The sequence below is a fragment of the Scyliorhinus canicula genome, chromosome 1, assembly GCF_902713615.1.
Source record: "Scyliorhinus canicula chromosome 1, sScyCan1.1, whole genome shotgun sequence".
Lineage (NCBI taxonomy): Eukaryota > Metazoa > Chordata > Chondrichthyes > Carcharhiniformes > Scyliorhinidae > Scyliorhinus > Scyliorhinus canicula.
The window spans coordinates 290,294,234-290,311,669 of NC_052146.1; the positions used below are offsets into that span (position 1 = coordinate 290,294,234).

The window sequence follows — 17,436 nt, forward strand, 5'->3', positions numbered from 1 at the left end:
ATGGACTTGGGTATTTTAGGTTGCATGGGGGAACATGGCAGGGATGTCCGTTGTTACCATTGTTAACCGTGCTGGCGACTGAACCCTTGCCATTGCATTGACGGAGTCCAGAGTGTGGAAGGGGATTGTTAGGGGAGGCAGGGAGCTGCGACCCACTGTTTTACATATCAGACTTGCTGGAGTCCATGGACAAGATAATGGATCTATTAAGGAAATTTGGGAGATTATTGGGATATAAACTAAATTTGTCGAAGGTGAGGTATTTCCGGTTAATGCCCAGGGAAGGAGTGCAAATCTGGGAGGTTTGCCGTTCAAACTGGCCAGATTTAGATACTTGGGTATACAAATAACATATGAATGGGACACAATGCACAAATGGAACTTGTCCATTTTGGCTGAGGTAATGGAGGGGGATCTGAAGAGGTGGAATGTCCTGCCATTGTCACAGGCTGGAAGGATACAGAGGGTTAAGAGGGCTGTACTACTGAGATTCTTATTCGTCTTTAAAACCCTTCCAATATTCCTCCCGAAAGCATTCTTTCGCTGGCTGGTCAGGTCAATTTCAGAGTTTCTGTGGGCAGATAAAACTCCCAGGATCCGGATGATCTTTTTGCAAAGAGGGTTGTCACTTCCAATCCCTATCACAGTAGCACTGGGCAGCAAATATAGTGACGGTGATGCGTTGGTGGGAGGAAGAGGAATCAGAGCGGGCTCGGGTGGAGGAGGCCTCCTGTGTGGGGTCATGTTTAAAGGCCTTGGCAACGGCCCCACTCCCGTTCTCTCCAGGCAGGTGTACCCTGAATCCCGTGCTCTCCCACACAAATGGTAACATTTTCTCCATATCTATCCTATCTAACCGCTTCAGAATCCTAATGACCTCTAACAAGCCTTGTCTTTTTCAGAATAAAGAGCCCAAGGCTTTTAAATCTTCCTTGTTGTAGCATTGGCCTCGTAAATCTTTTCATGCACCTCAGTGTCTCCATATCCTTTTATTGTAATGTAGAAATTGGAACAGAATAGGTGGGATCTGTACAAATTTAATATAACCTCTCTGCTTTTGAATGCTATAGTCCTCAGGAAAACAGTTGAGATGCAGAACGGTAAATTTAAAATAAATTAGCGAGCATTTAAGTATAACGTGGTTCTGTCAGTATTGAGCAGCGGTCTTGTGGCCCAGAGGTAGGGGCACCAGAAGGTCTGGGTTCTAATCCTGCTGCAGGGACTTCATGGGCGTGGAAGGTGAGCTCATAGTGTGGTCAAACGGGTTGAATATCAGTCTGTAAGTCCTTCCAATAAGAGTGGGAGTTTTCTGGTCACACACACCGCAGAAGGCAAAGGCATTATCATGGATCAATCCACTGGAGATCCATGGTTGCCAAAAAGAGGGCATGAAACCTGAAGATGGAGATGGTCAGTATGGAGCATATATCACTTCTGCCCTGGGCTGGGCTGTTAAATGTTCTGTCCTTTGTGTTCCCCCCCCCCCCCTACTGACAATATATTCTTTCCCTCCCCCCTACAGAGAACCTCCGTGTTAACGCGATAGGAGGAGATTATCCCCGGTACAATGAAGACTCCGCTATGCACTCTGTGGCGTGGGTGGCATTGCCCATTGTCATCGCTCTCATTCTAGTCATAGCTCTGCTGCTGGTCAACCAGAAGAAGCAGTGGATCCCGGTGCCCTGTTACAGAACTCCTACAAAGGTACAGTATCCTCGACAAATTCACCAATACAAGCATGCTCTTAAAGCTGCAGTGATTAAAGTGGGTAGGGGTGATTTTTTCCACAGTGTGACATCTGTGCAATGAATCTCGTAAACATCTACTCTTCCAGCACATTGTACAGTTTGTTGTCAAGTTTCAGAATGTTCAAGTCACTTCATTAACAAGTATAGAGTTAAATCCTCGTCTCAGAAATGCTGATCATCAAGCTGCCAGATTGTCATTAAACCCATCTGGTTCACTCATGCCCTTTAGGGGATAGAATCTGCCATCCTTTCCCAGTCTGGCCTGTAGGCGATTCTAGACCCACAACAATGTGGTTGATTCTGAACTACCCTCCGATAACCAATCACTCCGTTCGTATTACATGGCTACATGCAATTTAGGATGGGCAATAAAGGCTGGCCCTGCCAATCCGGCTTCCACCCCAAGAACGGAAGAAAAAGAATGAGTGCATGCATTGACATCAGGTGAGCATGGATCTGGGCTCAGCTATGGTGTCAATGGTAAGCTGACACTTGGTGTGAAAGCTCAAAGCTGAAAAAACAGGCAGGTATTTTGGAGGGTGACTTGTCACCTTGAAACTGTAAGCCAGCCAGGGAAGCCTGCACCTTTAGATGAGGGAGAGGCCACTGGAGATCTCTGGCCAGTGAGAATATCCCAATACACCAGCCTGTGTTGCCACGTTCCAGGTTGAGCCTTCAGCCAGCTGGGTTGGTCATCAGCAGATTAAATCTGAAAATGCCAATTCCTGAGTAAAGTGATTTGCGAAAGTAGCAAACGTGATGTGAGGAAAAAAACGTTTCCACCCAGCGAGTGGTTCAGTTCTGGAAGGCACGGCCTGGAAGCGTGGTGGAGGCAGGTTCAATCGAAGCATTCGAGTGGGCATCAGATGAGTATTTGAATCAAAACAACGTGCAGGGGTAAGGGGAATGGGCACGGGAACGGTGGCGCTCAGCCAATGCTCATTTGGAAAGCCGTTGCAAGCACAATGGGCCAGATGGCCTCCTGTGCCGTAACATTTCATTGATTCAGTGTAGATTGGTGCAACAGACCAAATCCGAATCAGTAATATGCTATGGTGTGATTTGAAAACTTGTCGGAAATGGAACCGGTCTTTTGGCGCAGTGGTAGCATCCCTACCTCTGGGCCTGAGGCTCCAGGGTCATGTCCCACATCAAGACCCGATGGCCACAGAAGGTACATTCGTAGCATGGCCAGGTCTTTCCAATACATCTGATGGCAGGTGGTCAGGATCGGGAGAGTTTCCTGGTCAGCTGTGCTGCAGAAGACAATGGCAGACCACTGCCCAGCGTAATGACTGACCAATCAAATCCAATAGAAATGCACGGGCGCCAACATCCTCCAAAAACATACACCTTGAGGAGGATTGTAAATGTCACCATTCAAAATTGTAATAAACTAAAAAGATCTCTGTCCGATCTCAAGCAATTGTATGTTTTTCTCAACATTTAATTTGAAAATAACTTGCATCCCAATTTGTTTATTTCCGCTTTAACATCTCACTTGTTGATTTTCGTTTATGAAATATTTACACCTTAAACAGAAAACACATTGGATTTTAGAATAATTGACTGGGAAGTGTTACTGAGAGAGGGAGCCGAATTAACACATTAGGTGGTTGCTGAATCACTCCAGGTTAATTACTGCGACTTTCCTGTTGTTAATTCAGCTCCATAGCTCCTCCATGCAAATTACCTGAATGTGCTTGGCAACTTAGATATAGGAGCAGAGTTAGGCCACTCGGCCCATCGAGTCTGAACTTGCTGTTTAAGGAAAGCTAATAATTATCTGGGGGGAAAGGAGGAGTGTACGGAAATTATAGTTTAGATAGTTTAGCAGGCAAATTCTGGCTGACACTTCAGTGCAGTACTGAGAGAGTGCCGCACCGTCGGATCTGCCTTTCAGATTAGACACTAAACTGAGGCCCCATCCTCTGCTCGGTTGGATGTAAAAGATCCCCAGGCCCTATTTCAAAGAGAAACAGGGGAGTCACCCCTAGTGACCTGGCCAATACTTATCCCTCTACCATCAGCACTATAAACAAATTATCGGGACATTATCATATTGCTATTTATGGATCTTACTGTGTGCAAACTGGCTGCCGTGTTCCCTACATTATGGTGGTGACTACACTTCAAAATACTTCACTTGCTGCAAAGCGATTTGAGTTGACCAATGGTTGTGAAAGGCTCCATATCAATGCAGGTCCGAGGGCAGCACGGTGGCACAGTGGTTAGCATTGCTGCCTCCGGCGCCGAGGACCCGGGTTCGAATCCCGGCTCTGGGTCACTGTCCATGAGGAGTTTGCACATTCTCCCCGTGTCTGCGTGGGTTTCACCCCCACAACCCAAAGATGTGCAGGGTAGGTGGTTGGCCACGCTAAATTGCCCTATAATTGGAAAAAATAATTGGGTACTCTAAAAAAAATTTTAAATCAATGCAAGTCCTTTATTTCTTCAATCCAATGGCATATGACAAGCTGTCACTCTGACACAGCCGAAAGTTAAAAACAGCCCTGTGTAAGCATAGCCGCCAAGGACGGACTCGGACTCCCCGGGCGCGATTCTCCGCACTCACGACGGGGCGGAGAATAGCGGGCGGCGCAAATTTTTACGGCGACGCTGGACCGACGCCCTCACGCTATTCTCTCCCCCCCCCCCCCCCCCCCCCCCCCCACGCCTGCCCCCGACACGAATCGCTGCTCGCCGTTTTTTTACGGCGAGCAGCGATTCTCCCCTGGCCGAAGGGGCGATTTCCAAGGCCTTTACGGCCGTTTTCACGATTTTGAATACACCTGCTATACCAGTTCATGAAAACGGCCGCAAAGTGCCGTTCTGCACAACCATGCCACCGATTGGCACGTCCGCACCACGGCCGTGCCAAGGGTAGCATGGGCCCGCGATCGGTGGGCACCGATCGCAGGCAGCGGGTCCGATTCCCGCGCACTCTTTCTCCCTCCGCCGCCCCGCAGGATAAGTCCGCGGGGCGGCTGAGGGGCATTACGGACAGCGCATGCGCGGGTCTGACGCATATGCGCGGATGACGTCCAATCCGCGCATGCGCGGCTGACGTCATCATATGCGTCAGCCGTCGCTAACTTTGGCGCGCGGGCTTAGTGAAATTCATTAAGCCCGCGATGCCGGAGTTCACGGGGCCGCGATGCTAGCCCCGACCGGGGAGCAGAATCGGGTCCCGGGAGGGGGCGCGGAGGCTGCCGTGAAACACGGCCGGTTTAGTGGCAGCCTTCACGACTCTCCGCCTTTTGCGGAGAATCGCGCCCCCCATGCTACTTCCAGCTTTTAATGGTCCTAATTGCTGACTTGGCCATTGGTAAATGTACTGTCCATCACTGAACCCGACCAGCAAGAAGGTCCCAGGTTCAAATCTGAGGTTGTATTACCTGATGTCAGACAGCTTGGCCATGCATTAGCTTCACACAAGTTTGCTTGATTTAGTAGCGCTGTTACCTGTGAGTCAGAAAGCCACTCCGGCTTTTGGAAAGTTGGATTGTACCCAACAGGAATCTGAGACTTGTGAAGGAAGAGCTAGCAGCTAATAACAAACAAAAACTAAAATGAATGGTACCTCTGAGAATTTTAGAAATGAAATGTAAACAGATGGGCAATTGTACAGTTCACTGAGTCGGGGGTTGCGGGGTAGCATCTTGGGCGGGATTCTCCAAGCCCGCGGGTGGGGGGGGGGTGTGGGTAGCATCTTGGGGCGGGATTCTCCAAGCCCGCGGGTGGGGGGATGTGGGTAGCATCTTGGGCGGGATTCTCCAAGCCCGCGGGTGGGGGGGGGGTGGGTAGCATCTTGGGCGGGATTCTCCAAGCCCGCGGGTGGGGGGGGGGGGGTGTGGGTAGCATCTTGGGCGGGATTCTCCAGCCCGCGGTGGTGGGGGGGGGGGTGGTAGCATCTTGGGCGGGATCTCCAAGCCCGCGGGGGGGGGGGTGGTAGCATCTTGGGCGGGATTCTCCAAGCCCGCGGGTGGGGGGGGGGGGGGGGGGGGGGGTGGGTAGCATCTTGGGCGGGATTCTCCAAGCCCGCGCGCGCCAGGTCAGAGAATCGGCGGGGTTGCTGGAAGTTCTTGCCACGTCGCTCCAACGCCGGAATGCGATTCTCCGCAGAAAGACGCCCCTGCGGCGACTCTCCGTGGTAGACCTGGCGAACACCCGCCGGCATGGTTCCAATCTGGTACCACCCAGTGGGAGCTCGGACCCGTGGCCGCGGTCGACATCCTGGCCGGGGGCTGGGTGGGAGGGGGATCTGACTCGGGAGGGGGGGTCCTCCACAGGATCCAGGCCAATGATCAGGGGCTTCTGATCGGCGGACGCCCGCGATCTGGAGAGGGCCTACCTCCTTCTGCACGGGCCTGCTGTAGGTCTCCGCTATGTTGCGCGGCGCCGGTGCGGAGAAGGCAACCACGCACATGCACCGGCGCAGAGACAGCCGTCACGCGCATGCGTGATCCCACGCCAGCCATGCAGGGCCGCCTTTCGGCGCCAGAACAGCGCAGAGCACTCCAGTGCCGTGCTGGCCCCCTGAAGACCGCTGCATTGCTGCGCCAGGAGGCCCATTGACGCCGGCGTACACCATTCCGGTGTTTACGCCGGCGTCAACACTTGGCCGGGATTTCGGAGAATCCCGGCCCTTCTTTCTTTCCCACCAGCATTCTGTACTCAAAGCATCCCTCTTCCTTCCCAACTGCCCAATAAGGTTCTACGCACTGCTGCACAATCACGGAATCCTGCTCACTACTGAGCTCAGCGTTAAACCCTGTGTTGCACCTAGCACCCAAATTGCTTATTCCCATTACCGCAATGTTGGCTGTCTGTGGTGCTAACCTACCCTCCATCACATCTAAATTCCTTATCCACACTTGCATTACATCAGGACACAACATCCCCGACACCCACCTCGCAAACTTCATGAGGCCTACCTGACAGGAACACCAAATTCTCCGCACTAAGGGAAGGATTCGCCATTTGTGGCCAAGATATCAGGGTGAAATGTAGGTCCTGACCCCACACCGACAGGAACAATCACTCGACAGTGACTTCTGCAGGGTTAGCCAATCCGTGGCTGGATGGCGGGCAGGCCCTTGTTGTTGGACTGGCAGTAGGAGGCTCTGTCAGCCTCTAGTCATTGGCCTTTCGATTGAGTTAACAAGCTGCCTGCCCCTTGCGGTGGGTAGCCGTTCCAGACTAATCCAGTTTGAGAAAAATGGCTGGGAACCTGGCCTACAGTGATGAACTGACACACCGGCCGGGCAATTAAGCGCCTCCCCATCTTTGTTCCTGATATTGGCAACAAAATCCTGCCCTAAATCTCTCGTCCACATCGCCTCTATCTGGTTGTTTCCCATTGGCACGCTGTAGTATCTTGCAGCACATAAGGAGGCCCTTGGGTCCATTGTGTTACACAAATTAGACCCGCTCCCCCACCTGCTTTTTCCTGTAGCCCTGCCTTTTTCTATTTCCAATTATATATCCAATTCTCTTTTGATAGTCACTATTGAATCTGCTTCTACCTCACAATAAGGCGGTGCACAAAGAAGAACCTCCACATCTCCACCAGCCTTACCTTCAGGCCCATCTACAGCCAAGCCCAAAGCAACATTCTTCGACTTCAGGTTCCAGCCAACGCTCTTCGACTTCTCTCCCCACCCCCCCGACACACAATGGATGGGGAACCTTTTGAGTGCTTTATTGCTGTACCCATGAACTCACTTTCTAAACTCCTCCATTATTACACTGCAGATGATGGGCGGCGTTCCTCTCTCTTTACTACATTAAGGGCCCCATACAAATGTACATTGTTGATGATAAAGGTTGGTTGCGAGACCTTGCACGCAATTGGTTTGAGTTATTTGACAAACACTTACAGTACGGAACACAGCTTAAAAGAAGGAAAGCTGAGCAAACAGAAAGCTTGACAAATATAGGAGATTTGCAGCATTAAAAGCAAATGAATTCCATTTGCTTGCTTTTTGTTTATTCGTTCATGGGAAGTGGGTGTTACTTTCAAGGCCTGCGTTTATTGCCTTAAGGTGGTGGTTCCCAGCTTCCTTCTTGGACTGGGGGCTGGTTTAACACAGTGGACTAAACAGCTGGCTTGTAATGCAGAACAAGGCCAGCAGAGTGGGTTCAATTCCCGTATGGCCTCCACGAACAGGTGCCTGAATATGGCGACTAGGGGCTTTTCACAGTAACTTCATTGAAACCTACTTGTGACAATAGGTGATTATTATTATTAGTAGTAGTAGTACCATGTGTGAGTTTAAATGTCGATCAAATGCCGAAAAAAAGGTTATGTATTAAAGGGAGTGGTCGTGTCAGGTTTTGCCGTGACTGAGTTGTTGCTTAAAGGATAATAAAAGTACAGTATGAAGTCTTACAACAGCAGGTTAAAGTCCAACAGGTTTGTTTCGAATCACTAGCTTTCGGAGCACAGCTCCTTCCTCAGGTGAATGAAGAAGGAAGGAGCTGTGCTCCGAAAGCTAGTGATTCGAAACAAACCTGTTGGACTTTAACCTGGTGTTGTAAGACTTCTTACTGTGCTCACCCCAGTCCAACGCCGGCATCTCCACATCATGGACAATAAAAGTGATGGGAATATATGTGAAAAGTTCTGCGTCTGGTTTCATTATGTGGGCCATCTTATTTCAATCATATCAGACATGCTTTTTGCAGCTACAGAGCAATCTCAATAAGAAAAGACAAACACAGCCAGTCATTAACTGCCTGTAGAAATTGTCTGCAAGGAAACTGAATATCAGCCACTATGGTATAGCAGACAGCTGATCAGATACAATATCCCCTCTCTTTTCTGCACAAGACAGATTTCTGGCTCCAGTTTTACTTTGGTTTTGCCTCTTGGCTCAGGGCTCCAGGCCTGCAGCCACACTAAGCTTCAAACTTGCAAATACATTCATACACAGAGTCAAACAATGTGATTGTGGTATTGGAATACAAATCACAGTAGCATGGTGGTTAGCATAAATGCTTCACAGCTCCAGGGTCCCAGGTTCGATTCCCGGCTGGGTCACTGTCTGTGTGGAGTCTGCACGTCCTCCCCGTGTGTGCGTGGGTTTCCTCCGGGTGCTCCGGTTTCCTCCCACAGTCCAAAGATGTGCGGGTTAGGTGGATTGGCCAGGCTAAATTGCCCGTAGTGTCCTAATAAAAGTAAGGCTAAGGGGGGGTTGTTGGGTTACGGGTATAGGGTGGATACGTGGGTTTGAGTAGGGTGATCATGGCTCGGCACAACATTGAGGGCCGAAGGGCCTGTTCTGTGCTGTACTGTTCTATGTTCTATAAGTCCTGAAAGACGTGCTGTTCGGTGAATTGGACATTCTGAATTCTCCCTCTGTGTACGCAAACAGGTGCCGGAGTGTGGCGACTAGGAGATTTTCACAGTAACTTCATTGCCGTGTTAATGTAAGCCTACATGTGACAATAAAGAATATTATTATATTATTATCTACTGCTTAGGGGCAGCACGGTAGCACAAGGGATTAGCACTGTGGCTTCACAGCGCCAGGGTCCCTGGTTCGATTCCCCGCTGGGTCACTGTCTGTACATTCTCCCCATGTCTGCGTTGGTTTCCTCCGGGTGCTCCGGTTTCCTCCCACAGTCCAAAGACGTGCAGGTTAGGTGGATTGGCCACGATAAATTGCCCTTAGTGACCAAAAAAGGTTAGATGGGGTTATTGGGTTATGGGGATGGGGCTTAAGTGGATTGGTGCAGGCTTGATGGGCCGAATAGCCTCCTCCTGCACTGTATGTTCTATGTTCATCCCTGATGGCTCGATTCCTTTTTAAAGAAACCTGCCAGTCGAAACCCTGTAAATCAAGTTTCCTTCCTGCCTCTCCCTGTACCAGGTACGCCAATGAGTCAAGAAGATCTAAAATTCAATGTGTAGCATGAGCTCAGTTATTGGATCTCAAAATGGGCCAGTGGCTGTGTTCCTGGAGTAGGGAGGCCAAAACACCAATCAGGGTTCATGCTCCTGTCACAATCCCACAGCCCTACTGGACAGTATCTGCATCTGTGTGTGGAGGTCAGGCGGGGGTCAGATTTAAAATGACGGTGATGCCCAATAGTGGGATAGCCATGTGGACGCAGAGACCAGTATTTTAACATATTCGGTCCCCAGAGGTCAAGATGCCCTACTCCACAAGGTTCGTGTGACATTGCCAACCAGGTCCAATGCCCAGATGCAAGCCTGAAGGTTTGCCTTCTGTAGTAATCCACAGGAGGCAGGAGTTCCGTCACCACACCAATATTTATTTACAATAACGATATTACAGGAGCAGCTACCAACAGTGCTGCTAGCAGTCCAGTCAACTTAAGACTGGCTCACAAAGCCTACACAGGTGATTATATGGGCCCCCTCAATAAGCTCTCATTGAGGGAGCTCATACTCCAATTGGCCAACCAATAAAGCCAATTGGAGTTCATTACACCCCTCCCCCCCAAGGTCCGAGGAATACCTGCCAGCTGGCATTCCTCTGAGCTTCTTCCTGCTCCTCATGTCTGGGTCTGTCACCTCTGTGTCGTCCGCCGGGGCGTTCACTGAAGTGGGCGGGGTGTACCTTATAGGTGCCCGTCTTTTCCTTGATGACCTCCTTAGAAGTTGTTCTTCCTCCTCCTCGGGGAGAGGTGCCACGGCGGCCTCGTCGAGCGTGTCCATCTCCGACTCTGACGACTGGATGACGGGGTCGGGAGAAATTGCTCGAGGCTGGGGTGTGGGCATCCTTTCCGTCTGGGCTATCCCAGCTTGATGCGGTCCTGCTTCGCCTGCCTCCAGGTGTGGTTCCGCTGCCCTTATTTGGTCTAGATGTTTCTTCAGCACCGTACCTCCTATTGAAACCTCATAGGATATGGGCCCTGTTTGGGACTCTACCGTGTCTTTGACCCACGTTGGTCCATTCCCATAATTCTTGACCCAAACCGGTGCCCCCACCTGGAAATGTCTCTGCTGCCGACTATTATCATGCCCCCTGCGTTGGGCCTCCTGTTATTTCTCCACTTTCCCCGTTAAATTTGGGAAAAGGAGACTCACCCTCGTTCGCAGCCGCCTTCCCATTAAGAGTTCAGCTGGCGGTATGCCCGTTGTGGAATGCGGTGTGGTCCTGTAATCAAACAGCCAGCGGGAGAGCTTTGTGTCCATTGACGCTGCCAGCTGCTTCATGAGTCCCGCTTTAAGTTCTGGACCGCTCTCTCTGCCAGGCCGTTGGTCGCTGGATGGTAAGGGGCCGTTTTGATGTGACGGACTCCGTTTTCCTTCAGGAATTTTCCAAATTCCCCACTTGTGAATGCCGTTCCGTTGTCCGCACCAATACCTCCGGAAGTCCATGTGTTGCAAACAAGGCACTGAGCTATTCAATTGTCGATGCTGTGCTATGCACGCGTGGGTTCAGATCCCATCCTCGTCGCCACTGTAGTAATCCACAGGAGGCAGGAGTTCCGTCACCACACCAATATTTATTTACAATAACGATATTACAGGAGCAGCTACCAACAGTGCTGCTAGTAGTCCAGTCAACTTAAGACTGGCTCACAAAGCCTACACAGGTGATTATATGGGCCCCCTCAATGAGCTCTCATTGAGGGAGCTCATACTCCAATTGGCCAACCAATAAAGCCAATTGGAGTTCATTACACCTTCCCATCAGGTGGTGAACAGGTTGGTGAAGGCAGCAGGGCATAGTTGGTACTTCACTGGCAGGGGGCGTGGGCGATTCCAGGGCTAGTGATCCTGGTGGGGGAGGGACATATCAGAGGCCCGGATGGGGAGAGACTCACAGGGAAGGTCAAAGTGTGGCGGCTGATTGTGGGGCCACCCAAGCAGGCATTCTTGGCTCCTGGGTCTTGCACCCCTTGCCTCTGAGTACTCAGCCCTCCGCTATTTAAAAGAAAATTGAATAACAATGGGGACCGTTGCCTCAACATAATATTGAAGTTGCCCACCTACCTCCTTGGTACAGATTGGTCACAAGTCCCCTTTGTCATCTCAATTAAAGGTGGAGGTGTGGGCAAGGTAGAGACGGGATTCTGATTTTAAAGATTTTAACCACCCCCACTCGATACCCCGCGAGTGTCGATGATCCTCACACACAGGGAAAGGAAGTGAGTGACTGGCCTTTGGGTGTTTGCGGAACCATACCCCGGCACCTTCAGGAGAAGATCGGAGCAGGAAGGAAGAAGTATTTGTGGGCAAAAGGTGACCAAGAGAAAATTCTAAACTGAAGAAAATGGGTGTGCTCAATAACATTTATGAGGGACTAGTAAAGACTCCAACTCACCCTTATTTATCCTACTTTGCTTTAACAGCCCTCGTGCCTGAACAACCAGCTGGTGTATGTGGACTGTAAGAAAGGAACCATGGTTCAGGTGGACAGTTCCCAGAGGATGCTGAGAATGGCGGACCCAGATCCAGACTCCAGACACAGCGGTTTCTACAGCATGCCAAACACGAAGCAAAACAACTTACAAGTGGACAGCTTCTATCAGACGGTGTGAAACACCTCTCTATGCAAAAAGACCTTTTCTTTACCCGCTACAAAAAAAACACAAAAAAAATCACAAAAAAAAAACAGCTACAATTGTGCACTTGCTTAATGGACTGTATTGGGTTTGTGAATTCATGTACAGCTCTGAGACTAACGGGATGGGCTCCGTTTCACTCCTACCCTGTGCCAGAGAGAAAACAAATATCATTCCCACTTTTCCTTGTGATATTTGACCCAAGTGTTTTCCAGAACACTTTCGCACCAAAGTTACTATGGTTTTTCTGCATGTGATAAATAAGCTGTAGAGAGGAGAAGGACGTTGTGCGGAAGGAGAGTCCTTTCAGGTTGACTACCAAACGGCAACTTTTCCAAGTTTGCAGACTATTTTTTAGGTTTTCTCACTCTCTGTACCCATTAATGACAAAGCCTAACCCGCTGAAAACTAGAGAGAAAGAGCCCTTGGCATGAACGTCCTAGAGCGTGCCACAAGTACAAACTATAAGAGAGTCAACATTGTTCCCAGGCCTACCATAAAGACAACATTTTCTGTACACATGGAAACTTAAGATAATACAGATTTTTTTTTGTTGCTGTTGTTGTTTATAAAAGCATGGCAGATGTTAAGGGTGGGTTGACTTGAGGCCATCTTAAAAGTGTACTCTGTGCTGCTTTTAATGGCCAGTTGCTTGGCAAGGACAGCACAAGGCTGCGGCCTAAACTTCCTTTTTTTTTGTTTTGTATGATATTAGCACTGGATCATGTAAAGATACTACCAGAGATGAGGACAACCACAGCCGGCTTTCCCCCGAAAGCCACCAGCCTCTCTGGTGGGTTCCTAAGAGTTTCGGAAAGTGGAAAATAGAAGAAACTTTGTTGGACAAAGTTCCTGCTCGATACTGAAAAGAGAAACACAAAAGACTGGGTTTTGTACTTAACTGGTATGCAGACTAGAGACTGCTTCCGTGGTAGGAAGCTTCGTAATTATATATTACTCAAGCACCTTTTTTGAAGCTCAGAAAAAGGAGATTATGCTTTGTGAAACATTAGCATTATAGGAATATTTATGTTAATATATATTATGCTGAAACAAAAGTATTTGTACATATATATAATTTTCTATGTTTTCCTGTTTAATGTATTTATATCCTAGAGAGATTTTATCCAGTTTAAAAAAAAAATTAGCTTAACAGGCATTCCATTTTAGTGCTTGATGGCTCGTAGGACTTGCAAACGGAAAGAGCATCTCATTTTACCTAAGATTTTGTGCCTTTTTGCTGACGGCTTCAGCATTGCTCTCGCTATTTCTGATTTCAGCCTCCAAAGGGCTTTAAAGATCGCAAAATGGGTCTCACAGTTATCCATAATACAGTACCAACGTTCGTCAATCTTGAACTTTTTTTTCCATAAAAGTCAGCCTTTCTTTTGTCCAGCTAGTATGTCGTTGATTAACTTGTACAGCTTATTGTGTGAGTCTGTTGCTTGATTCCTGTCGCAATTTAACCATGAGGATATTATGCACTGGGCAGCATTTCTTTTTTTTTTTGTTCCCTGTTATAAAACTGCGTGCTTTGTATTTGTTTGTCTTTTTCTTCCTTCCTGCGGAAGGTTTGACAGGCAGTTTTCCTCTTCCAGGTCCCATTGGAATGCACCAAGCTCTCCATACCACACACACAAAAAAAAAGGCCTTCCCCAAGGCTGAGTGAATAAATGCCCAGACTGGTGTGGGGCTCGACTCACTGGACTGGGGAGGCCCCAGACTCAGTGCCCAGGCCACGCTTGAAGTAGCCCCTCTCAGAGATGGCAGTGGCAAGGAAACCGCACTTGTCTGCAAGGTCCGCCCAGACTCGGGAGCGAATGATTCAGCCAGTATTTCCCGCCTCTGATCACTGGAAAGTGGATGTTGAGGCGAGGACGGGATCAGGCTCTGCTGCGTTGTTGCTTAGTCACTTAGTTGGCTGGCCCTCATTAACTATGCACACGTGAAGAATGCCCTCTTCAGCAATGCAAACACCACCCATAGTACAATGGCCTTGTAAGAAGAGCTTCAGGAAAGGCGGGATGAAAGAGAATTGCAATAATTGAATTGATCAGATTTCCCACGGTTATGAGATCTGCACCGAATGACTCCACATCCTCCGTGATTTCAACCTCCATCTTTACTCCTTTTGCTCTCTCGTCTGAGTTCACTGCCCTCCCCAAATCTCTCGCTCCCTATTAACTCTCTTACTCATACTCATCGCTGTTAGCTGCCATCTCGCATGGACGCTCTACTTCCATCATCTGAGTCACAGACAATGCCGTCCTTAATCACCATCGTTGTAACTCTCACCACTCACATTCCCCTTCCCAATCCCGTTTTAATTTGCCCCTGGTAAAATCTCAAACCCCTGCACCCAATTGTTGAGCCTTTGGGCCTCTGTTTCTTGCTGCAAATCACTCCCTCACCTCCACTTTTGATCTAATCTCCCCAGTAAAACCTCCCTCTCTCCTAACCTGCTCCTTCCCCTGATATGGACTCTATCATCACTTCCCTCAAGTCCAAGGGGTGCAGACGCAGATATGCTTGACACTCAAATTGGGTAAACCATTAATCACTAAATCTAACTGAACCACACAAAATACAGTCAGGCCCTTGGTTTTTTTTTTGCTGTCAAAACTGATCATAATTCCAGGATTGCCCTCAAATCCAAAGGGAACTTCAGATTATTTTCTCCACCAGCTTTTGTTTCCTTAAACCACTCCATCCTCCATTCTAAGAAGTACATGGAGCTCATGGACTTGTCACTAAAATTGAGTCCATTCATTTAGTTGTGCATGCTCTTTCCCCTGCCCACCAATCTGAGGATACCACCCACATCCCCGCCCTTACCCTCAACTCCTATAGTCTAGTTTTTCTCCTGACACTCTTCATGGCATCTCTGAGCTCATCTGGACCACAAGATCTACCTCCTGCTCTCTCAATACAATTGCCACTAAGCAGCTGGTTGCCCAACCTCCCCTCCTGACTCTCAGGCTAGCTAAGATTGTAAACCGTTCCCTCGCCTCAGGAATTCCCATCCACATTTGTTGCACCAGCACTCCTTTCGTCAAGAGCTCATCCGTCACCCCTCCGTCCTTGCAAACCACCACCCCACCTCCGACGTCCCTTTCCTCCTTTCTGAAGTCAGCTTCCTCCAGCTCCATGTTGCAACTTCTCCAATCAGATTTTGCGTTCTTCCAACGCTGACCTTTTACACATTGCGCCCCCGTCCCTCCCCTGACCTTTAGCCCTTCAATTGGCAGCCGTGCCTTCAGTCATGTGGGCCTAAAACTCTGGCATTCGCTCCCCAAACCATCCCAAACTCTCTCTCCTCCTTTAACATGCTCCTGAAAACCTACCTCTTTGACCAAGCTTTTAGTCAGCCATCCTAACATGTTGATTCTCCTTTGATTCGGTGTCAGCTTTTCTATGATCACATCCATGTGCAGCGCCTTAGGCGGAGGCCTGTAAGCAAGTTAAAGGCACTATATAAATGCAGGTTGTTGTCGCCTGGGGGGAACAAATGGGTTTTTTTTTCTCTCCAGTGCACGATGTATTATGGGTAATTGTGAAGAGCTGCAGGTGACATTGAAGGCACCGCAAACACGCACTGAGGGAGAGAGACTAAATGACATGCTTCCTGTTACTGAAGAGTTACTAACAAAAGGACTACTGGAATGTTGGCATTGATAAGCTGGACTTTTTTTTTGTAGTATGCCTATTAGTGGTTATAACTTACTAAATGTATTAAAAAAAAAGACAGGTCTTGGCACTTTTTGTACTAATTACCCCTTTTTTGTGTGTAATACCTTTTTAAAGTGCTTTCACGAGAGAATCCATTACCCAGTTTGCTTTAATGTGAAAACATTTGTACTTTTGTTTCGTAGTGAAGTTCTCAAGTATTGTTGTAGATACTTGGGATCAGAGCTTGCTGAACTTGAAGCTGAAAAAAAAAAGAATCTAATTTATTGTTTGACCTAATTTATTAATCTGAAGATTAATCAAAAGTTAGAACATTGCAAGATGTGCGGTTTTTTTTTTTGCGGTATTTGTACGGGAGGAAAAGAAAGGTGATCTGGTTTAATTAAGGGTCGAGATTTTTTTTTTTCCTGTCTGCGTTTGTCATTTTTCCCACCAAACGACGATTATCTCTTCAACCTCATCTTCACTGATGTCTCCCCCCCCTCCCCTTCCCTCCCATCCCCATTCCCAACCCTCCCCACTTACATACCGGAATGGAATTCTTCCTGTCTGGTCAAGACCAATTTAGTCATTCCCAACCAAAAAAAGAGTTACGTTGAGAAATGTTTTTAACAGGTATTATTCACTGCTTGTTTTTTTTTTGTGACTGTGGTTGAATTCTGGAGAAGACAAAAAAAAAACTTAACAGGATGCAGGACATATGGGGTAAGATGTTTTTTTTTAAATATTAGAGGGGGAAAAAGATTGCTGTCCACTACGTACTGTGTCCATTACACTCTTGTACTTTGGTTACTGTTGTGCTAATGTAAAATAATGCAGATTATTTCTAAAATAGATGCGTATGTGGCACTTGGAGTGCACTGCAATTCCGCAGTTTGCTTGTTTACTTTTTTTTTTAAATGTAAGGCATTTTCTTGTAAATTTGCTCTTGGCAGCACAATAAACAACTTTAAACCCACTCCTCCTGTCTCTATGGTAGTGATCCCCAGCCAGCCCGGATTTGAAGCGGCAGTTCCATGCCTACTTCCCCCAAGGCACGCTGAGGTCTCTGAGCATTGGTTTGCATTTGGTCAATTATCAAATCGTCTTGGGCTCGTCCGACTTTGAACCAGACAGAGAAGGCCCTTCCAAAGTGAGAGGTCCAGGGACGGAGCCGAAGTGTCTTCTTCCTTCTGTCCCCAGATGAACCAACGTCTCTTCCGCCTAAACTGAAATCAAAAAATGCTGGAAACACTCAGCAACTCTGGCCGTACCTGTGGAGAGGGAAGCAGAGTTAGCGGTTCGGGTGCACGACTGTTCATCAGAACTCTCAGTAAATAATCATGGTCGACCATTTGGGATCCACGTGGGATAAGTTGGAGCCGGATACATTTGCGCTGGAAGGAGACGTGGCACCGAGAGCGAGGTTTGGTCGATACCCAATCAAACTCGAGAAGGGAAACAGAAAGTGATGCAA

General features: G+C 48.4%; 1 protein-coding gene across 2 annotated transcripts in view; it reads left to right on the forward strand.

The window, feature by feature from the left end:
- crim1 (cysteine rich transmembrane BMP regulator 1 (chordin-like)) overlaps positions 1-16,938 on the forward strand; it is a 229,807-nt gene extending 212,869 nt beyond the window's left edge. For both annotated transcript variants that reach the window (XM_038815001.1, XM_038815002.1), the window contains 3 exons: positions 1,523-1,704; positions 12,081-12,263; positions 13,009-16,938. In XM_038815001.1, coding sequence (XP_038670929.1) covers positions 1,523-1,704; positions 12,081-12,263; positions 13,009-13,023 — 380 coding nt within the window. In that variant the 3' untranslated portion in view covers positions 13,024-16,938. The remainder of the gene's footprint in view (positions 1-1,522; positions 1,705-12,080; positions 12,264-13,008) is intronic.
- Positions 16,939-17,436: the final 498 nt, after the last annotated feature.